The following is a 17,102-nucleotide window of genomic DNA, read 5'->3' as shown; positions in this document are numbered from 1 at the left end:
TTAGGGTAAAGACCTTTTTTTAAAAAAAAATTTCAAATTTGTTGCAGACCACAATTTCTGTAAAATGTAATAAAAATGAATTACATGCACAGCCGGCGTGGGTCGGTGGTTGAGCATCGACCTATGAACCAAGAGGTTGTGATTTGATTCCGGTTAGGGCACGTGCCCAGGGTTGCAGGCTCCAACCCCAGTGTGAGGTGGGAAGGGATTAACCAAAGAACTTATATGCACATATGCATTACCTGTGGACACAGACAATAGGGTGGTGAAGGCCTGGGACGGGGTGGGAACTGGGCGGAGGGAGGAGGGAGGCAATGGTGGCGGAGGGGAGAGAGGGGGAAAGAGGGACATCTGTAATAATCTCAACAATAAAGATTTAAAAAGATATATATATATATATATATATATATATATATATATATATATACACACACACACATACATACACATATATATAATCTTTTAAAGATATATAAAATACAAGCCCATGTAATTATATTTATATAGTACCGTATTTTTCGGACCATAAGACGCACTTTTTTCCCCCCAGAAGTGGGGGGGAAAAGTCCCTGCGTCTTATGGTCCAAATATAGCCTACACATATACTGTAAAAAAAAAGTTTTTTTACTTGCCCGGCTCTGTGTGGTCTCTGTGTGCTTGCCCGGCTCTAAAATGGTTCTAAATGCTGCTGTTTACTTTACAGGGTTGATTACATGTGTTTATGACTGTGATGTTGGGTTTTAATGCACATAAAATATTTTAGGACACTATTTGTTTCAGAATCTTTTTTTCTTCATTTCCCTTCTCTAAAAACTGGTGCGTCTTATGGTCCGGTGCGTCTTATGGTCCGAAAAATACGGCATATACATGTGTTCAGAGCAAATATAAGAGAAAAAGAAAAATTACAAAATGTGCTTATAAGCCATTAATATAGAGAATTTCTATTATGTTTAACATGTTTGCTTCTGCAGTTATAAATAAACAAAAAAGTTGTGAGCAAAATAACAACTGTCTCTATTAAACACCTCAGTCACACTTTAAATGAGCACCATGTACACCGATATTTAGAATTGTTAATGTTAAAAATGAGCTTGCTTCATGCGCTAATGGTTGAATTTGTTGGTTGTCTTTCTTAGCATTGTATTTCTTAATTTGGGGGGAAAGTTTTCTTTGAAGCCTTATTCTGAGTAGGATGATTTTTTAAAATATATTTTATTGATTTTTTACAGAGAGGAGGAGAGAGGGATAGAGAGCTAGAAACGTCGATGAGAGAGAAACATCGATCAGCTGCCTCCTGCACACCCCCCACCGGGGATGTGCCTGCAACCAATGTACATGCCCTTGACCGGAATCGAACCTGGGACCTTTTAGTCCGCAGACCAACGCTCTACCACTGAGCCAAACTGGTTTCGGCGAGTAGGAAGATTTTTGCTTATAATATTCCCCTTTTGTCTCTCTTGTACCCTGGATGCTTGAAAAGTAAAAGTTGGACAAAGAAAATAACTCAGCTAGACAAACTTAAAATACAAGCAAAGTTATCTGAAAACACTTCAATTATTTTATTTTTAAAATTATCATGTAGTGCCCCTAGCTGATTTGGCTCAGTGGATAGAACATCGGCCTATGGAATGAAGGGTCCCGGGTTTGATTCCGGTCAAGGACATGTACCTCGGCTGCAGGCTGGATCCCTGGCCCCTGTCAGGGCATGTGCAGGAGGCAACCAATTGATGTGTCTCTCTCACATCGATGTTTCTCTCTCTGTCTCTTCCGTGCCTTCCACTCTCTCGAAAAATCAATGGAAAAAATACCCACAGGGTATTTTTGAAGATTAACAAAAAACAAAAGCAAAAAGTGCACTGTGGCAGCATAGGATGAACACCGGTGCCTTTAGGAAACTAGATTGTTCCTTTTCATGGGCATGATGCTAGGGCAGTGGTCGGCAAACCACAGCTCGTGATTCACATGTGCTCTTTGGCCCCTTGAGTGTTCTAATGCCACTTCTTCAAACAGACTCGCCCAGGCTGAAAACCGACTTCTGTGCATGGGCCACGAAGTTTCAATCGCACTGGACGTGCATGCCCACACGTGGCATTTTGTGGAAGAGCCACACTCAAGGGGCCAAAGAGCCGCATGTGGCTCACAAGCCGTGGTTTGCCGACTACTGTTGCTAGGGTTCGGAAAGGAACCTCTTTCAGAGTAAAGAACATAAATGTTATCTTTTATGGCTAGACCCAGATGTTTGCATTTCCCTGATTATTTCCTCTCAATCCTACCTTTCCTTACACTTACCTTCTCTACAAACCAGGAGGGTTCCAATGAGACCTGAATTCAGGTCCTTCACCAGGTCCACGTGGGAAAAATAGGAGTAGGTGAGACATGGTGGGTCAGAGGCCATGGGGCCATTCTCCTTCAGGACCTCCCAGACATAGGTATGACTTTCACCAGGAATGACTTTGTCATCTTCCTTCTCCCTTTGGCTGGTCTGATCCTCATATTCAGCACCTGAAGCAAGAATGCATAAAACTGTCATTTTTATGCCCACTGTCCACTCAGGGAAACATATCAAGTTTATTGTCACCAGTAGATTCTACACAAGCAACAACTTTTCTGTATCTTTATTTGTATTTTTTAAAAATATGTTTTATTGATTTTTTACAGAGAGGAAGGGAGAGGTATAGAGAGTTAGGAATGTCAATGAGAATCATCAACCAGCTGCCTCCTGCACAACCCCGACTGGGGATGTGCCCGTAATCAATGTACGTGCCCTTGACCGGAATCGAACCTGGGACCTTTCAGTCTGCAGACCGAGGCTCTATCCACTGAGCCAAACCGGTTTCATCTTTATTTGGAAGACTAATAAGCAGCAGCTATAGCTCCGCAAGCATGGCTCAGTGGTTGAGCATTGACCTATGAACCAGGCAGTCATGGTTTGATTCCTAGTCAGGGCACGTGCCTAGGTTGTAGGCTCAATCCCCAGTGTGGGGCATGCAGGAGTCAGCTGGCCAGTGATTATCTCTCATAATTGATGTTTCTATCTCTCTTCCTCTCCCTTCCTTTCTGAAATCAATAAAAAAAATGACAGGCATGCAAAGCCATAGAGATACAAAGCATATCGGTGGTCACCTGGGACTGGGGTTGGGAATGGGGCATGAACTTGAGAGAGAACTTCTTTAAGTGTCCTAAAGCTGGATTGTGTTGATGACTGCACAACTGTCTAAATTTACTAAAAGTCATCAAACTACCTTAAATGGGTGGATTTTGTGGTATCTAATTTGTATCCCAATAAAGTTATTTAAAAATGCTATGAGGTAGCTACACACAAAAATCAATTTGAGATGGATCACAGACCTATATGTGAAGGGTAAAATAATAAAACTTCTAGAGGAAAGCATAGAAAACACTCTTCATGACTTTGGGATAGGCAAATGTCTTAATAAACAGGACACAAAGCTCTAAAATAAAAATGTGATAAATGTTTGTGTTTCATTAATTGTTGAATTTCCATGCTTCATTAACTTTAAGAACATGTGTTTATGAAAATAAAATTAAGATAGTAAAAACTCAACCCACAGACTAGAAGATATGCAAACATTTATTATGTCATTGGACGTGGATTTTGAATATTAAGTACCTTCACAAGTCGATAAGAAAATAATAAACAACTCATTTGTTTTCAACAGGATAAACACTTAAACACTACATCAGATACTTTACAAAAGGATGTGAGAAAAGTCAACAAACTCATAGAATGATATTCGACATCATCACAAATTTATTTGACAATCGGGGGATCCCAGACTAGTAAAAGAAGGTCAGATGCTTCTTCTCCTTTTTTTTTTTTTTAATATATTTTTTATTGATTTTACACAGAGAGGAATTGAGAGGGATAGAGAGTTAGAAATGTCGATGAGAGAGAAACATCGACCAGCTGCCTCTTGCCCACCCCCGACTGGGGATGTGCCCGCAACCAGTGTACATGCCCTTGACCGGAATCGAACCCGGGTCCTTTCAGTCTGCAGGCCGACCCTCTATCCACTGAACCAAACCGGTTTCGGTGATCAGATGCTTCTTGATTATAACATCCTATATAATAAAACCCTAATATGCAAATTGACCGAATGGTGGAATGACCGGTTGCTATGATGCACACTGACCATCAGGGGGTAGACGCTCAATACAGGAGCTGTCCCCTGGTGGTTAGTGTGCTCCCACAGGGGGACTTCAGGGGGATGTTGACCTGCAGGCGACATCCATCCCCCAAGAGGTCCCGGGCTGTGAGAGGGCACAGACTTGGCTGAGGGACCTCCCCATCCCCCAGTATAAGAATGTCATGCACCGGGCCTCTAGTAAAAATATAAAGGCTCATGCCGAAACCGGTTTGGCTCACTGTATAGAGCGTCGGCTTGTGGACTGAAAGGTCCCGGGTTTTATTCTGGTCAAGGGCATGTACGTTGGTTGCAGGCACATCCCCAGTAGGGGGTGTGCAAGAGGCAGCTGACCGATGAGACTCTCATTGATGTTTTTAACTCTATCTCTCTCCCTTCCTCTCTGTAAAAAATCAATAAAATATATTAAAATATATATATAAAGGCTCATGATAGGACTATAAATCACATAGGCATTAGGCCATCACCTGTGTTATTTCTGGGCAGAACCACTGTAGATGCCCGTGTGAGAAATTAGATAATCCATTTTCCCAAACCTCACCTGGCTTAGGGTACAAGTGCTATATGCTGCACAATTGGGAGAACCCTGGACTCTCTGAAATGCCCCTAGATTTATTTTAAATGCTCCCAAGTAGATAAGCCTCATGGAAATAGCCAGCCCAGCTCTAGCCAGAGCTTGGAATGATTTTTCCTCTATACCACCTGCCCCGTCCTATCTCCTTTCCCTAATCCAGGTCAGCCCTGGCCTCATGAGTGAAACTCATGAGGTCTTCAATTTCAGAATGAGAAATTGGTCAACATATAAGCAGAGTGAGGCTGTACAACATGGAGCACATGCTCCAATAATTTATTAAGGATTTTCTGGAATCTTCTCAATCTATCTATCTGGACAATATCCTAGTCTATTGTGGCACCCTCTTCACTCCCTTCGCGCATTGTGAAGTTAAGGAGGAGATTGTTGAAGTGGGGACCGTGGCCAAACAGGTTGTTTGTTTTAACGAGGTCAGCTTGTGCTTCTGCTAGTTGTCTCTCACCCCCAGTGGCATCCATATTTAGAAAGGAGAGGAAATATCTGAAAAGTCAGAATCTAAAAAAGGAGAAGGAAAATTCTGTTTCGACTTTATACCATGAGTCTTGATTCCTCTCTAGTAAGTCTTCTGGGCATAGGAAGGCAGATGAAGTGGGAATTTTGGGATCTGTGGCTTGAATTCCCATGGGAGAAGAGGGGACCAAATAAAAATTTGGGGGATCAGACTAAAATGACAATGTTCTTAACTTCATGAAATAGGCCTAGATTAGCCTCTTAACTCTACTACTCACTAGTTTTATGATCTTATACTCAATAAATGATATTCGTGCAAGAATAGGCCTTCCTTCACCTGGATTCACTCCCAGCTACCTGGGAGCCAGCGTGTCCCTGCTCCTGATCTACCCAGGAGCCAGCAAGTCCTAGCTTCTTTCCAGAGCACCACTCCTGTAGCTCCGTCCGCTGCCCCACTTCCCCTCATAGCAGACATTATGCTGTTCCGTGCCTGCACATGCAAATGAACCTCCATCTTTGTTGGGTTAATTTGCATACTCACTCTGATTGGCTGTGGGCATAGCGGAGTGATGGTTAATTTGCATGCTTCTCTTTTATTAGGTAAGATTCTTCTACCCCAGATGACAGGACAATAGGAGGACATTTCACTTACCTTCAGACGCTTTCCAGTAGGAAACACCAACAGCATGAAGACTGACAGCATGAGAAGCCATGTTCTTAAGTGTAATGACCACTGTGTCAGAAACCTCAGCCCGAATTGTAGGACCCAGCAGACCTGCAAGAATGAATGAGATGGACCCCAAATGTCACTTGGAGGTTGGCACTCCAGAAAACCTGTTGTTATGCAAGTTATGGTCCAAGTCACAGTGGAGAAGCATGTCCCCATGGTTATTGATAAAAAGTGGTAGTAGAATGAATGTAGAAACTGCTATCACCAGCTCAATCTTATGATTGTTCTGAGGACACAGTTCTGGCAATTCATTCAATGCATTCATTCATTTAGTTAATAGTAGCTGCATTCCTACTACAGTGTATTCTAGAGACTGTCCTAGGCAGCGGAGATGTAGTGAATAGGACAGATCAACAAGATCACATTTGAGAGACATTAAGCACATAAAAAATAAATAAGCCCAGCGGTATTGCCTAATGGTTGAGCATTGACCCACAAACCTAGAGGTCATGGTTGACTTCCAGTCAGGGTACATGCCCGAGTTGCGGGCTGAATCCCCAGTAGGGGGCGTGTAGGAGGCAGCCAATCAATGATTCCTGAATAGGTGGGTTGATATCTCTCTTTAGAATTTGGGTATACTTGTCACCTATAATTTTTAGCAATAATTCTCTTTAGAATTTGGGAATACTTGGCACCTATAATTTTTAGCAATAATTCTAAGATAGAAAATGTTTCATCTTAACATCTCGTTGCAGTCAGAACTCAAGATATAAACTTAAGATTAGTAGCATAGAGATGGTATTTTAAAGCTATGAGACTGAACAAGATCATTCAGGGATTGAAGGTAGAGAGAAAATAATACAAATGCAGGTCCACGACTCTTGGCACGCTAATATCTACAGTAAAAGCAGAAAAAAAATACTGAAAATATTCACCCAGTCTGTATCCCTGATAGGGGGTAGTAGATACCCAGTTTTATAATAAACAACCAATACTGTTTTCATACCCATCCATGGTGGCTTGGGCTTGGCAGTGTTGAAAAAGTGATCCGTGAACTCCACAAAGACAGTCTTTTTGTATATGACTGAGGTGTTGAATGGAAAAGACCTTGGCACTTCAGGAGGAAACCTGTGTGGGAAAAAAGGAAAAAGTTATATGATAAATCATAGCCCTATTTGGTTTGGCTCAGTGGATAGAGTATTAGCCTGTGGACTGAAGGGTCCCGGGTTTGATTCTGGTCAAGCGCATATGCCTGGGTTGCAGGCTCAATTCCCAGTGCCGGGGGCTGGGGGGGGGGGGGGGCGAGGCGGCTGATAAATGATTATCTCATCATTGATGTTTCTCTCTCTCACTCTCTCCCTTTCTGAAATTAAAAAAAAAAATTTTTTTTAAAGATAAATCAGTCCTAGCTGGTTTGGCTTAGTGGATAGAGCATGGGTTCAGACTGAAGGGTTCCAGGTTCAATTCCGGTCAAGGGCACATGTCCAGGTTGTGGGCTCAATCCCCAGTGGGGAGCATGCAGGAGGCAGCCGATCAGTGATTCTCATCATCCATCTCTCTCTCTCTCTCTCTCTCTCTCTCTCTCTCTCTCTCTCTCTCTCTCTCTCTCTTCTTTCCTCCTTGAAACCAATACAAATATATTTGGGGGAAAATGGTAGCTAATATAATTGATACCCATACAGTACATCAGCTAAAAAATCATTTGCCAAAGCAATAACTACAGCATCCTTCAATTTCATCTCTAAAACAGACTATAACTTTTATCTAAGTACCCTGCATTCAAATTTTGTCAGTATGTACCTAAAATTATACTTTCCTTCATAAAGATACCAGAAATAAGGGATACAACAGAAAAAACGACCTTCCAATGAAGACTATATATATTAAGACCTAAAGATGCCAGGAGCTGTAATTTAGTCAATTCTCCATTAATACTAATTGTTTCTTTTTTTATTTTTAATATATTTTATTGATTTTTTTTACAGAGAGGATGAGAGAGGGATAGAGAGTCAGAAACATTGATGAGAGAGAAACATCGATCAGCCGCCTCCTGCACACCCCCCACTGGGGATGTGCCCGCAACCAAGGTACATGCCCTTGACCAGAATTGAACCCAGGACCTTTCGGTCTGCAGATCGACGCTCTATCCACTGAGCCAAACCGGTTTCAGCAATACTAATTATTTCTTAAAATATATCTTTATTGCTTTCAGAGAAGAAAGGGCAGGGTGTGTGTGAGAGAGAAATATCAATGATGAAAGAGAATCATTGATCGGCCGCCTCCTGCACACCCCACACTGGGGATTGAGCCTGCAACCCGGGCATGTGCCCTGATGGGAATCGAACTGTGACCTCCTGGTTCATAGGTCGATGTTCAACCATTGAGCTATGCCGGCTGAGCAAATGCTCATTCTTGTCTCCAGTCAGATACTCCCAATTATCCATTTATTTGTGGATCAGCTACTAAATCAGAAATCTTATAATTAATTATATAAATGTTCCCCAAATGTTTCCTATGCCTAAAGGATAAAACTCTTTTAGGTGAAGGCTGGTTCCCAAAACTTTTTTCTCTCTCCCTTCCTGACAAGTTAGGTTGTTGTTTCGAGAGGCCCAGTTTAAGTTGAGGAGTCAAAAGCACCAATGCGAATCCTAGCGAAGAAGGCCCATGAATTGGTAGAAAATACCAAGCGGTTGAGGTGATTATTTCCACGCACTAGTCTTCTTTTTAATTTTAAAAAAAATATATTTTATTGATTTTTTACAGAGAGGAAGGGAGAGGGATAGAGAGCTAGAAAATCGATGAGAGAGAAACATCGACCGGCTGCCTCCTGCACACCCCCCACTGGTGATGTGCCCACAACCAAGTACATGCCCTTGACTGGAATTGAACCCAGGACCCTCCAGTCCGCAGGCTCACGCTCTATCCACTGAGCCAAACCAGTCAGGGCCTAAGAGACTTTTTAAAAATATATATATATATATATATATATTATTGATTTTTTACAGAGAGGAGGAGAGAGGGATAGAGAGCTAGAAACATCGATGAGAGAGAAACATCGACCAGTTGCCTCTTGCACACCCCCTACCGGGGATATGCCCACAACCAAGGTACATGCCCTTGACCGGAATTGAACCTGGAACCTTTCAGTCCGCAGACCGACGCTCTACCACTGAGCCAAACCAGTTTCGGCTAGTTTTCATCTGCTAATTATTTTTGCACCCCAGGGAGTGTATCTGCAGTTTTCTTTATGCCATGGAGAGCCTCTCCTGGATTATGCTTCTGGACATCTAACTCTTATTTCTCACCACATTTTATCCACTGGTTTTGTTTCAACAATCAAGGGACTATGGTCACAAGCATGGACATTTTGGGAATGAATATTCATGTGGAGAAAGCAAGGCTCTTGCCCTGGAAGAAACTTTTCACATGTAGATCCTGGTCTTTAAACCTTGATCAATCAAAAATAAAAATTGAGCACTCACTCCCCCTACAGATATATAGTCATTCATTTATAAACCATACTAGAGGCCCAGTGCACGAATTTGTGCACAGGTGGGGTCCCTCGGCATGGCCAATGATCGGGCCATCAGGGCTGTCTCGCTCAGTCTTGATCAGGGCCAATGGGGGCTGGTCAGCCAGGGGGAAGGACAGTGGGAGGTTGGCTGGTGGAGAGAGGTTGGCTGTGAGAGTGCACTGACCACCAGGGGAAGCTCCTGTGTTGAGTGTCTGCCCTCTGGTAGTCAGTGCATGTCATAGCAACTGGTTGACTGGTCGTTCGGTCAACTGGTCATAATAGTCACTTAGGCGTTTATATGAAGAGATACTACATGCCACTGTGCCATCATAAAACACATGCTAGAAATAAATATGAAACAAGATAGGTTTTTAAAGATATATAATTACACTTGAGGCCCAGTGCATGAAATTTGTGCACTTGGAGGGGGGTGTCTCTCAGCCCAGCCTGCACCCTCTCCAATCTGGGACCCCTCAGGGGATGTCTGATTGATGGTTTAGGCCCAATACCTCAGTCAGCCATCCATCTTGTAATCTGGGACTGCTGGCTCCCAACTGCTCACCTGCCTGCCTGCCTGATTGCCCCTAAGCGCTCCTGCCTGCCAGCCTGATCACCCCCTAACCACTGCTCTGCCAGCCTGATCAACGCCTAACTGCTCCCCTGCTGGCCCCAACTGCCCTCTTCTGCCGGCCCAGTTACCCTTAACTGCCCTCCCCTACAGGCCCGGTTGTCCCCAACTGCCCTCCCCTGAAGGTCTGGTCCCCCACAACTGTCCTTCCTCTCCTGCAGGCCCAGTCGTCCACAACTGCCCTCCCCTGCCGGCCATCTTGTGGTGGCCATCTTGTGACCACATGTTGTGGCCATCTTGTGCAAGGGCATGATGGTCAATCTGCATATTACCTTTTTATTATAAAGGATATGGAGTAGGTGTTGCTTTTGATGTCTTGTTGACTCTCAAGGGCTTATGAAAAATAGGAAATATGCCTGGCTGGTGTGGCTCAGTGGTTGAGTATCAACCTATGAATCAGGAGGTCAAAGTTCAATTCCTGCTCAGGGCACATGCCTGGGTTGTGGGCTCGATCCCCAGTGTAAGGACAACACACTGCAGGAACCAGCTGATCAATGATTCTCTCTCATCATTGATGATTCTATCCTTCTCTCCCTCTCCTTTTGTCTCTGAAATCCATAAAATATATATGTGTGTGTGTGTGTGTGTGTGTGTAAGAAAAGTGGGAGATGTGATGGAAGGAGGAGAACACAAATAAATGGTGATACACTTGGTATGTGATACCACTAAAGAAAGAACCCCAAACATTAATTAGCAAGACATATACACTCTTGTTAAAAATGAGAACAATAAGGATAAGGTGGGGGAAAGAGAGCAGGAATATCCGACTGTGGATATTAGTATGCTTGGAGCAAAAGCCACACCATACCTAGGATTACCGGGATGTGAAATCAATAACAAGGTACCTGACATTTATTGCTTATTTCTTTCTCAATCTTTTGCTGAAATAACAAAAATATCAATGTTTATTTCAGGAGCAGCCACACCAGAGAATCACTCATTCCTGTAAGAATTTTTTCCCCCTTTTTCTTATAAAGGCTTTAGTAGAAATGCTGAGGTAGAAAAGGAAAATGCAATATTAAATTGTGAAAGTTGCTAAACTGAAAATCAGTGATGTACAAGGAATAAACCTTGAAGGAAATGAAAATGAAAACACAACAACAGCCGAAACCAGTTTGGCTCAGTGGATAGAGCGTCGGTCTGGGGACTGAAGGGTCCCATGTTCGATTCCAGTCAAGGGCATGTACATTGGATGCGGGCACATCCCCGGTGGGGGGGTGTGCAGGAGGCAGCTGATTGATGTCTCTCTCTCATTGATGTCTCTCTATCCCTCTCCCTTCCTTTCTGTAAAAAAATCAATAAAATATATTAAGAAAAACAAAAAACAAAAAAAACAACACAACAACAACCTCAAATCTATGGGACAAGGCCAAGGCTAAGAGAGAATTTCATAGTATTATGGGCCTATCTCAAACAAAAAAAATCTCAAATAAACAATCTCACTTCACACTAAAAGGAACTTGAAAAACAAAACAAAACAAAACAAAAAAACAACAAAGCTCAAAGTGAGTAGAAAGAAGAAAATAATGAAGACTGGAACAGAAATAAATGAAATAGACTTAAAAATATATAAAAGATCAATGAAATTAAGAGCTGGTTCTTTCAAACGATAGTTTGATGAACCTTTAGCTAGACTAATTAAAAAAAAAAAAAAAAGACGGAGCCCTAGCTGGTTTAGCTCAGAGGATAGAGCATTGACCTGTGGACTGAAGGATCCAGGGTTCAATTCCAGTCAAGGGCACATGCCCAGGTGGCAGGCTTGATCCCCAGTAGGGGACGTGCAGGAGGCAACCAAGCAATGATTCTCATCATTGATGTTTCTATCTCTCTCTCCCCCTCCCTTCTTCTCTGAAATAAATAAAAATATATATTTAAAAAGACAGGAGTCAATGCCCTGACCAGTTTGGGTCAGTGGATAGAATATTGGTCTGTGGACTGAAAGGTTCCAGGTTCGATTATGGTCAAGGGCATGTACCTTGGTTGTGGGCACATCCCCAGTAGGGGGTGTGCAGGAGGCAGCTGACTGATGTTTCTCTCTCATAGATGGTTCTAACTCCCTATCTCTCTCCCTTCCTCTCTCTGTAAAAATCAATAAAATATATTTTTTTAAAAGATAGGAGTCAAATAAAATCAGAAATGAAAGAGGAGAAGTAACAACTGACAACAAATAAATACAAGGGATTGTAAGAAAATATTAGGAACAACTATATGACAACAAATTGGACTATCTGGACCGAATGGATCAATTCCTAGAAACATACAATTTTCCAAAACTGAATCAGGAAAATATCAGGTCATCTGAATAGACAGATTGCTACTAGTAAAATCAGAGGCATAATAAAAAAAAAACTCCCAACAAACAGAAGTCCTGTACCAGATGGCTTCTCATGTTTGTTTTTTCCAAAGCATTCAAAGAAGAACTAATATCTATTCCTTGTCAATCTATTCCAAAAAATTCAAGAGGGAAGGCTCCCAAGCTTATATAATATTATGAGGCCAGCATTATCCTAATTCCAAAACCAGATAAAGACACTACAAAGATAGAAACTTATAGGCCGAAGTCCCTGATGACCATACCGTTTCCCCAAAAATAAGACAGTGTCTTATATTAATTTTTGCTCCCAAAGATGCGCTAGGTCTTATTTTCAGGGGATGTCTTATTTTTCCATGAAGAAGAATAAGGTACACATTTATTGTTAAATGAAAATAAAGGAAATTTATTACCTGTATACGGTACGGTAGTACGGTAGTTGTCAACACAAACCAGAAAAACTGTGAATCCTACAGTATCAAGAATTTACTCATTTATTCAATGACAATCATGTCATCATCTTCTGGAACATCATCATAACAATCCAATTCCTGAATTTCCTGGTGAATTTCTTGTGACTCCATTTCTTTCAGAATCAGCGGACCAAATCTCTCATGTTTAGCAATAGCATTCTGAGACAGAGCCTAGGGGGGCCTTATTTTCGGGAGGATGCCTTATATTTCACTCAGAAGGAAACCTGTAAGTAGGTCTTATTTTCGGAGGATGTCTTATTTTCGGGGAAACACAGTAGATGCTACAATCCTCAACAGAATATTAGCAAACCAAATCCAGCAATACATTAAATAGATCACACATCATGATTCAGTGGGATTTATTCTGGGGAATGAAAGGTTGATTCAATATCTGCAAATCAATAAACATGCTACAACACATAAACAAAATGAAGGATAAAAAACCCACATGATCATATCAATAGATGCAGAAAAAACATTTGATAAAATCAAGCATTCATTTATGATAAAAAAATCTCAGAAAAATTGGAATAGAGGGAACATTCCTCAACATAATAAAGGCCATCTACAACAAAATCACAGCCAACATCATAGTCCCTGGGCAAAAACTGCAGATGTTTCCCTTAAGATCGGGAGCAAGGCATGGATGTGTGCGTTCACCACTCTTACTTGACATCTTACTGGAAGTACTAGCCACAGCAATCAGCCAAGAAGAAGAAATGAAAGGCATCAAAATTGGAAAAGAAGTAGTAAAACTGTCATCTTTTGCAGATGACATGATACTACATATAAGCAACCCTAAAAATTCTACCAAGAACTACTAGAACTAAGAAATGAATTCAGTGAAGAAGCAAGATACAAAATAAATACCTAAAAATCAGTTGCATTTTTATCCTATCTAATAAGGAAGGAATATGCTAATTGACCATCACACCCTCACAAAGATGGCAGCACCCATATCCAATAAGGAGGGAATATGCTAATTGACTGGCATGCCCTCAAAGATGGCAATGCCCACAGCCACAAGATGGTGGCACACAGTTCCCTCAGCCCCACTGGGGCAGCAGGCACACGGCACGGCTGGGTCCACCCCCAGGAGTGTCCGGCCACTCCACATTCCTGCCTCCGGAGTCCCCTGGCCCCTCAACCCCCCAGCCGCTCAGGGCGAGCCCAAGGCATAGGCAAGCCTCGGATGTTAGCTGCCCAGCTGCCCAAGGCAGGCCTGAGGTGTAGGCAAGCTTCAGATGGTGGCTGCCCAGCCTCCCAGGGCAGCCTGAGGCTCAGGTAACCAGGGCCGGCCAAGGCTTGTGCTGCTGGCAGTGGCAGCAGCAGAGGTGTGATGGGAGAGTCACCTTCCCCTGATTGCTGGGTCACCTCCTGCCCCTGAGGGCTCCTGGACTGTGGGAGTGGGCAGGCCGGGCTGAGGGACCCCCCTCCAGTGCATGAATCTTCATGCACCGGGCCTCTAGTAGTTATAGGAACACTTGCAATGTAACCCAGCTTTCAAAATGTTTTTTGGAGGAACCTGTCTACAAAGTAGTGTAGCCAACATTTAGTGAAGATACAAGAGCAGGAGAAACCTAGATAGTGATTCTAATCTTGCAAAAAGGTAATAAAGGTGAATCTATAATAATAAAAGCACAATATGCTAAATAGATTAGACTGCTGAACAACCTTCTGGACGTCCTTCTAGACTCCTTCTGGACAACCTTGCAGATGAAGCAGGGGCTATAAGGGCCACGGCAAACTGCCGCTGTGAGGGCCAAACCCTTTGCACAAATTTTGTGCACCAGGCCTCTAGTATTCCTATAAGGAACTGTCAAAAAGGGTAGATGTGAGGCCATAAGACCTTGTTTGTGAGGCACACAGTTACCCTCCACCCACCCAAACCAGGAAACACCGGTGAAGGTGGGAAAATGCATCCAGGTTCACATCAGGAAGATTCTTGAGTAGGTCCCCAAGTGTGTGCTCCTAGAGTTTTGATGAGGGGTATGGCCCAGAGACGCATGTTTGAACTATTCTAGTGAACAATCAAAATCCATCAAATTGCAGACACAGCAGACCCTGCAATGTGAGCTTCCAGGAGTCACACCCAACTATAACTGCACGAAATGTTCCAAAAGAGAGGGATGGACAAACAGCTGCTCACAGACATGTTGATGTGGAAACCAAGGCAGAAGAATTAGCTGAGGAAACCAGGGAGACTGCCTCTTAAGAAAAGAGAAAGGGCTGGGTGAACCTTAGAAGTGAAACTGACCAGTGTACAGTCACAGAGAAAGACCTTCACACCCTCGGAGGGACCTAGCAGCAAACTGGCTGAAAAGGCTTCTTGAACCTGCACATTGGTGTGTTTTTATTTATTTATTGATTGATTTAAATATATTTTATTGATTTTTTACAGCGAGGAAGAGAGAGGGATAGAGAGTGAGAAACATCGATGAGAGAGAATCATCGATCAGCCACCTCTTGCACACCCCCAACTGGGGATGTGCCCGCAACCAAGGTACATGCCCTTGACCGGAATCGAACCTGGAACCCTTCAGTCCGCAGGTCAATGCTCTATCCACTGAGCCAAACCGGTTTTGGCTATTGGTGTGTTTTTAAAAATATATATTTTTATTGTTTTCAGGGAGGAAGGGAGGAGAGATAGAAGCATCAATGATAAGAGAGAATCATTGATTGGCTGTTTCCGACATGCCCCCCAACCCCCACTGGAGATGAAGCCATGACCCCCTGGTTCAGCCAATGAGCCACAACAGCCGGGCCTGAGCATTGTTTTGAGTTGACCTCTTTCCAAGAGACCAACTGACTGGGGTAAAGGTGAAGCTGAGTTCATTGTCACCTCTCTAGGCGCCCTCCCCTCCCAGGAGCCCCGAGTTTCACTCCAACCCAGGGTTTTCTGGGCATCCACTCGAGAGAGCACGTAGCAGGAGCAGCTCTGCCAACCCAAGGCCATGACAAATGACTTTCTGTCCTGGCTGAGGGCCAGAGGCTAGCGTACTGATAAGAAAGCCCTTCCAGTAAAAGGAGTTGATTTACCGAAGAAGGAATGAGGGCCTGCACTTTTTTAGAGAGCCGCCAGCATGCTGCAGGAGTGGGTTATCGGAGGCACATCTTGTCCACTCCTGGTACACTGCCACCTTTAAATCACACCCATGGCTATATGGGGGAATCCCTTCTGACCAGTTACTAGTGGAGGAAAGAGCCTGAGCCATATTAACAGATGGGATGTCTTGATATGCAGATGCAAGCCAAAAACTGATTGCTGTAAATCCCCCAAGGGGCCCAACTTTGGTCATTGTTGTTGATTGCCCACTTTGGGTAGAAAGAGAAATGGCCTGCCCTAGCCAGTTTGACTCAGTGGCTAGAGCGTCAGCCTGGGGACTGAAGGGTCTCGGGTTCGATTCTGGTCAAGGTGACAGCCCAAGGCTCAGGCAAGCTGTTAACGGCGGCTGTCCAGTGGCCTGAGACTCAGGGGAGCGATCAGGTTGGCAGGGGAGCAGTTAGGGGGTGATCAGGCCAGTAGGGGAGCCGTTAGGGGCATTAGGCTGGCAGGCAGAGGCGGTTAGGGGCGATCAGGTAGGCAGGTAGGAAAGTGGTTAGGACCCCGCGGTTCCGGATTATGAGAAGGATGTCCGACTGCCAGTTTAGGCCCAATCTCTGTAGTCGGACATCCCCTGAGGGGTCCCAGATTGGAGAGGGTGCAGGCCGGGCTGAGGGACACCCCTCCATGTATCAATTTCATACACTGGGGCCCTAGTATATAATAATAAAAGCGTAATATGCTAATTAGACTGGAGGTCCTTCCGGACGACCTTCTGGACAAAGTCGGGACTGTGAGGGAAGCCCAGGTACCGGGTGCTGGAGGGAAGCTAGGAGCTGGGGGAAGGAAGACTTACACTTGCATGAATTTCGTGCATTGGGCCTCTAGTGGAACTATAAAGGCCTGGCCACGTTGGCCCAACTTGGGAGAACTCAGAAGGGTTATTCCAGCTCCAGAGTTCCCTGTAAGGTCAGCCAGCCCTGCAGCCCAACTTCTCCCTCTGCCCACACCTGCCTCTGCCCTTCTCTGCCCACCCCTGTCCCTTCCCTTCCTGTTCCTTCACTTCCCTGTCCCTGTCCCTTCCCTTCCCTGTTCCTTCTGAGCACTCTAAAGCAAATTTCTGCACATTCATCTCTGTTTCACAATATGCTTCCAGGGAACACAACCAGTGACATTAATTCATATTTAAATGTGCCCCAATTTCATCCACCTCTAAACGTTTCTATGGCACTAGCCTTGGCATAGGCCTGCATGG

At 43.7% G+C, this 17,102-nt stretch overlaps 1 protein-coding gene across 5 annotated transcripts in view; it reads right to left on the bottom strand.

The window, feature by feature from the left end:
* F8 (coagulation factor VIII) overlaps nucleotides 1-17,102 on the bottom strand; it is a 162,876-nt gene that overhangs the window by 57,665 nt on the left and 88,109 nt on the right. For all 5 annotated transcript variants that reach the window (XM_084870984.1, XM_084870986.1, XM_084870987.1 and 2 more), the window contains exons 3-5: nucleotides 6,885-7,006; nucleotides 5,861-5,983; nucleotides 2,290-2,502 (exon numbers count right to left, since the gene is read on the bottom strand). In XM_084870984.1, coding sequence (XP_084727110.1) covers nucleotides 2,290-2,502; nucleotides 5,861-5,983; nucleotides 6,885-7,006 — 458 coding nt within the window. The remainder of the gene's footprint in view (nucleotides 1-2,289; nucleotides 2,503-5,860; nucleotides 5,984-6,884; nucleotides 7,007-17,102) is intronic.

The sequence above is a fragment of the Pipistrellus hanaki genome (assembly GCF_964339955.1).
Source record: "Pipistrellus hanaki genome assembly, chromosome: X".
Classification (NCBI taxonomy): Eukaryota; Metazoa; Chordata; class Mammalia; order Chiroptera; family Vespertilionidae; genus Pipistrellus; species Pipistrellus hanaki.
This window is presented reverse-complemented; position numbering and strand designations above follow the sequence as displayed.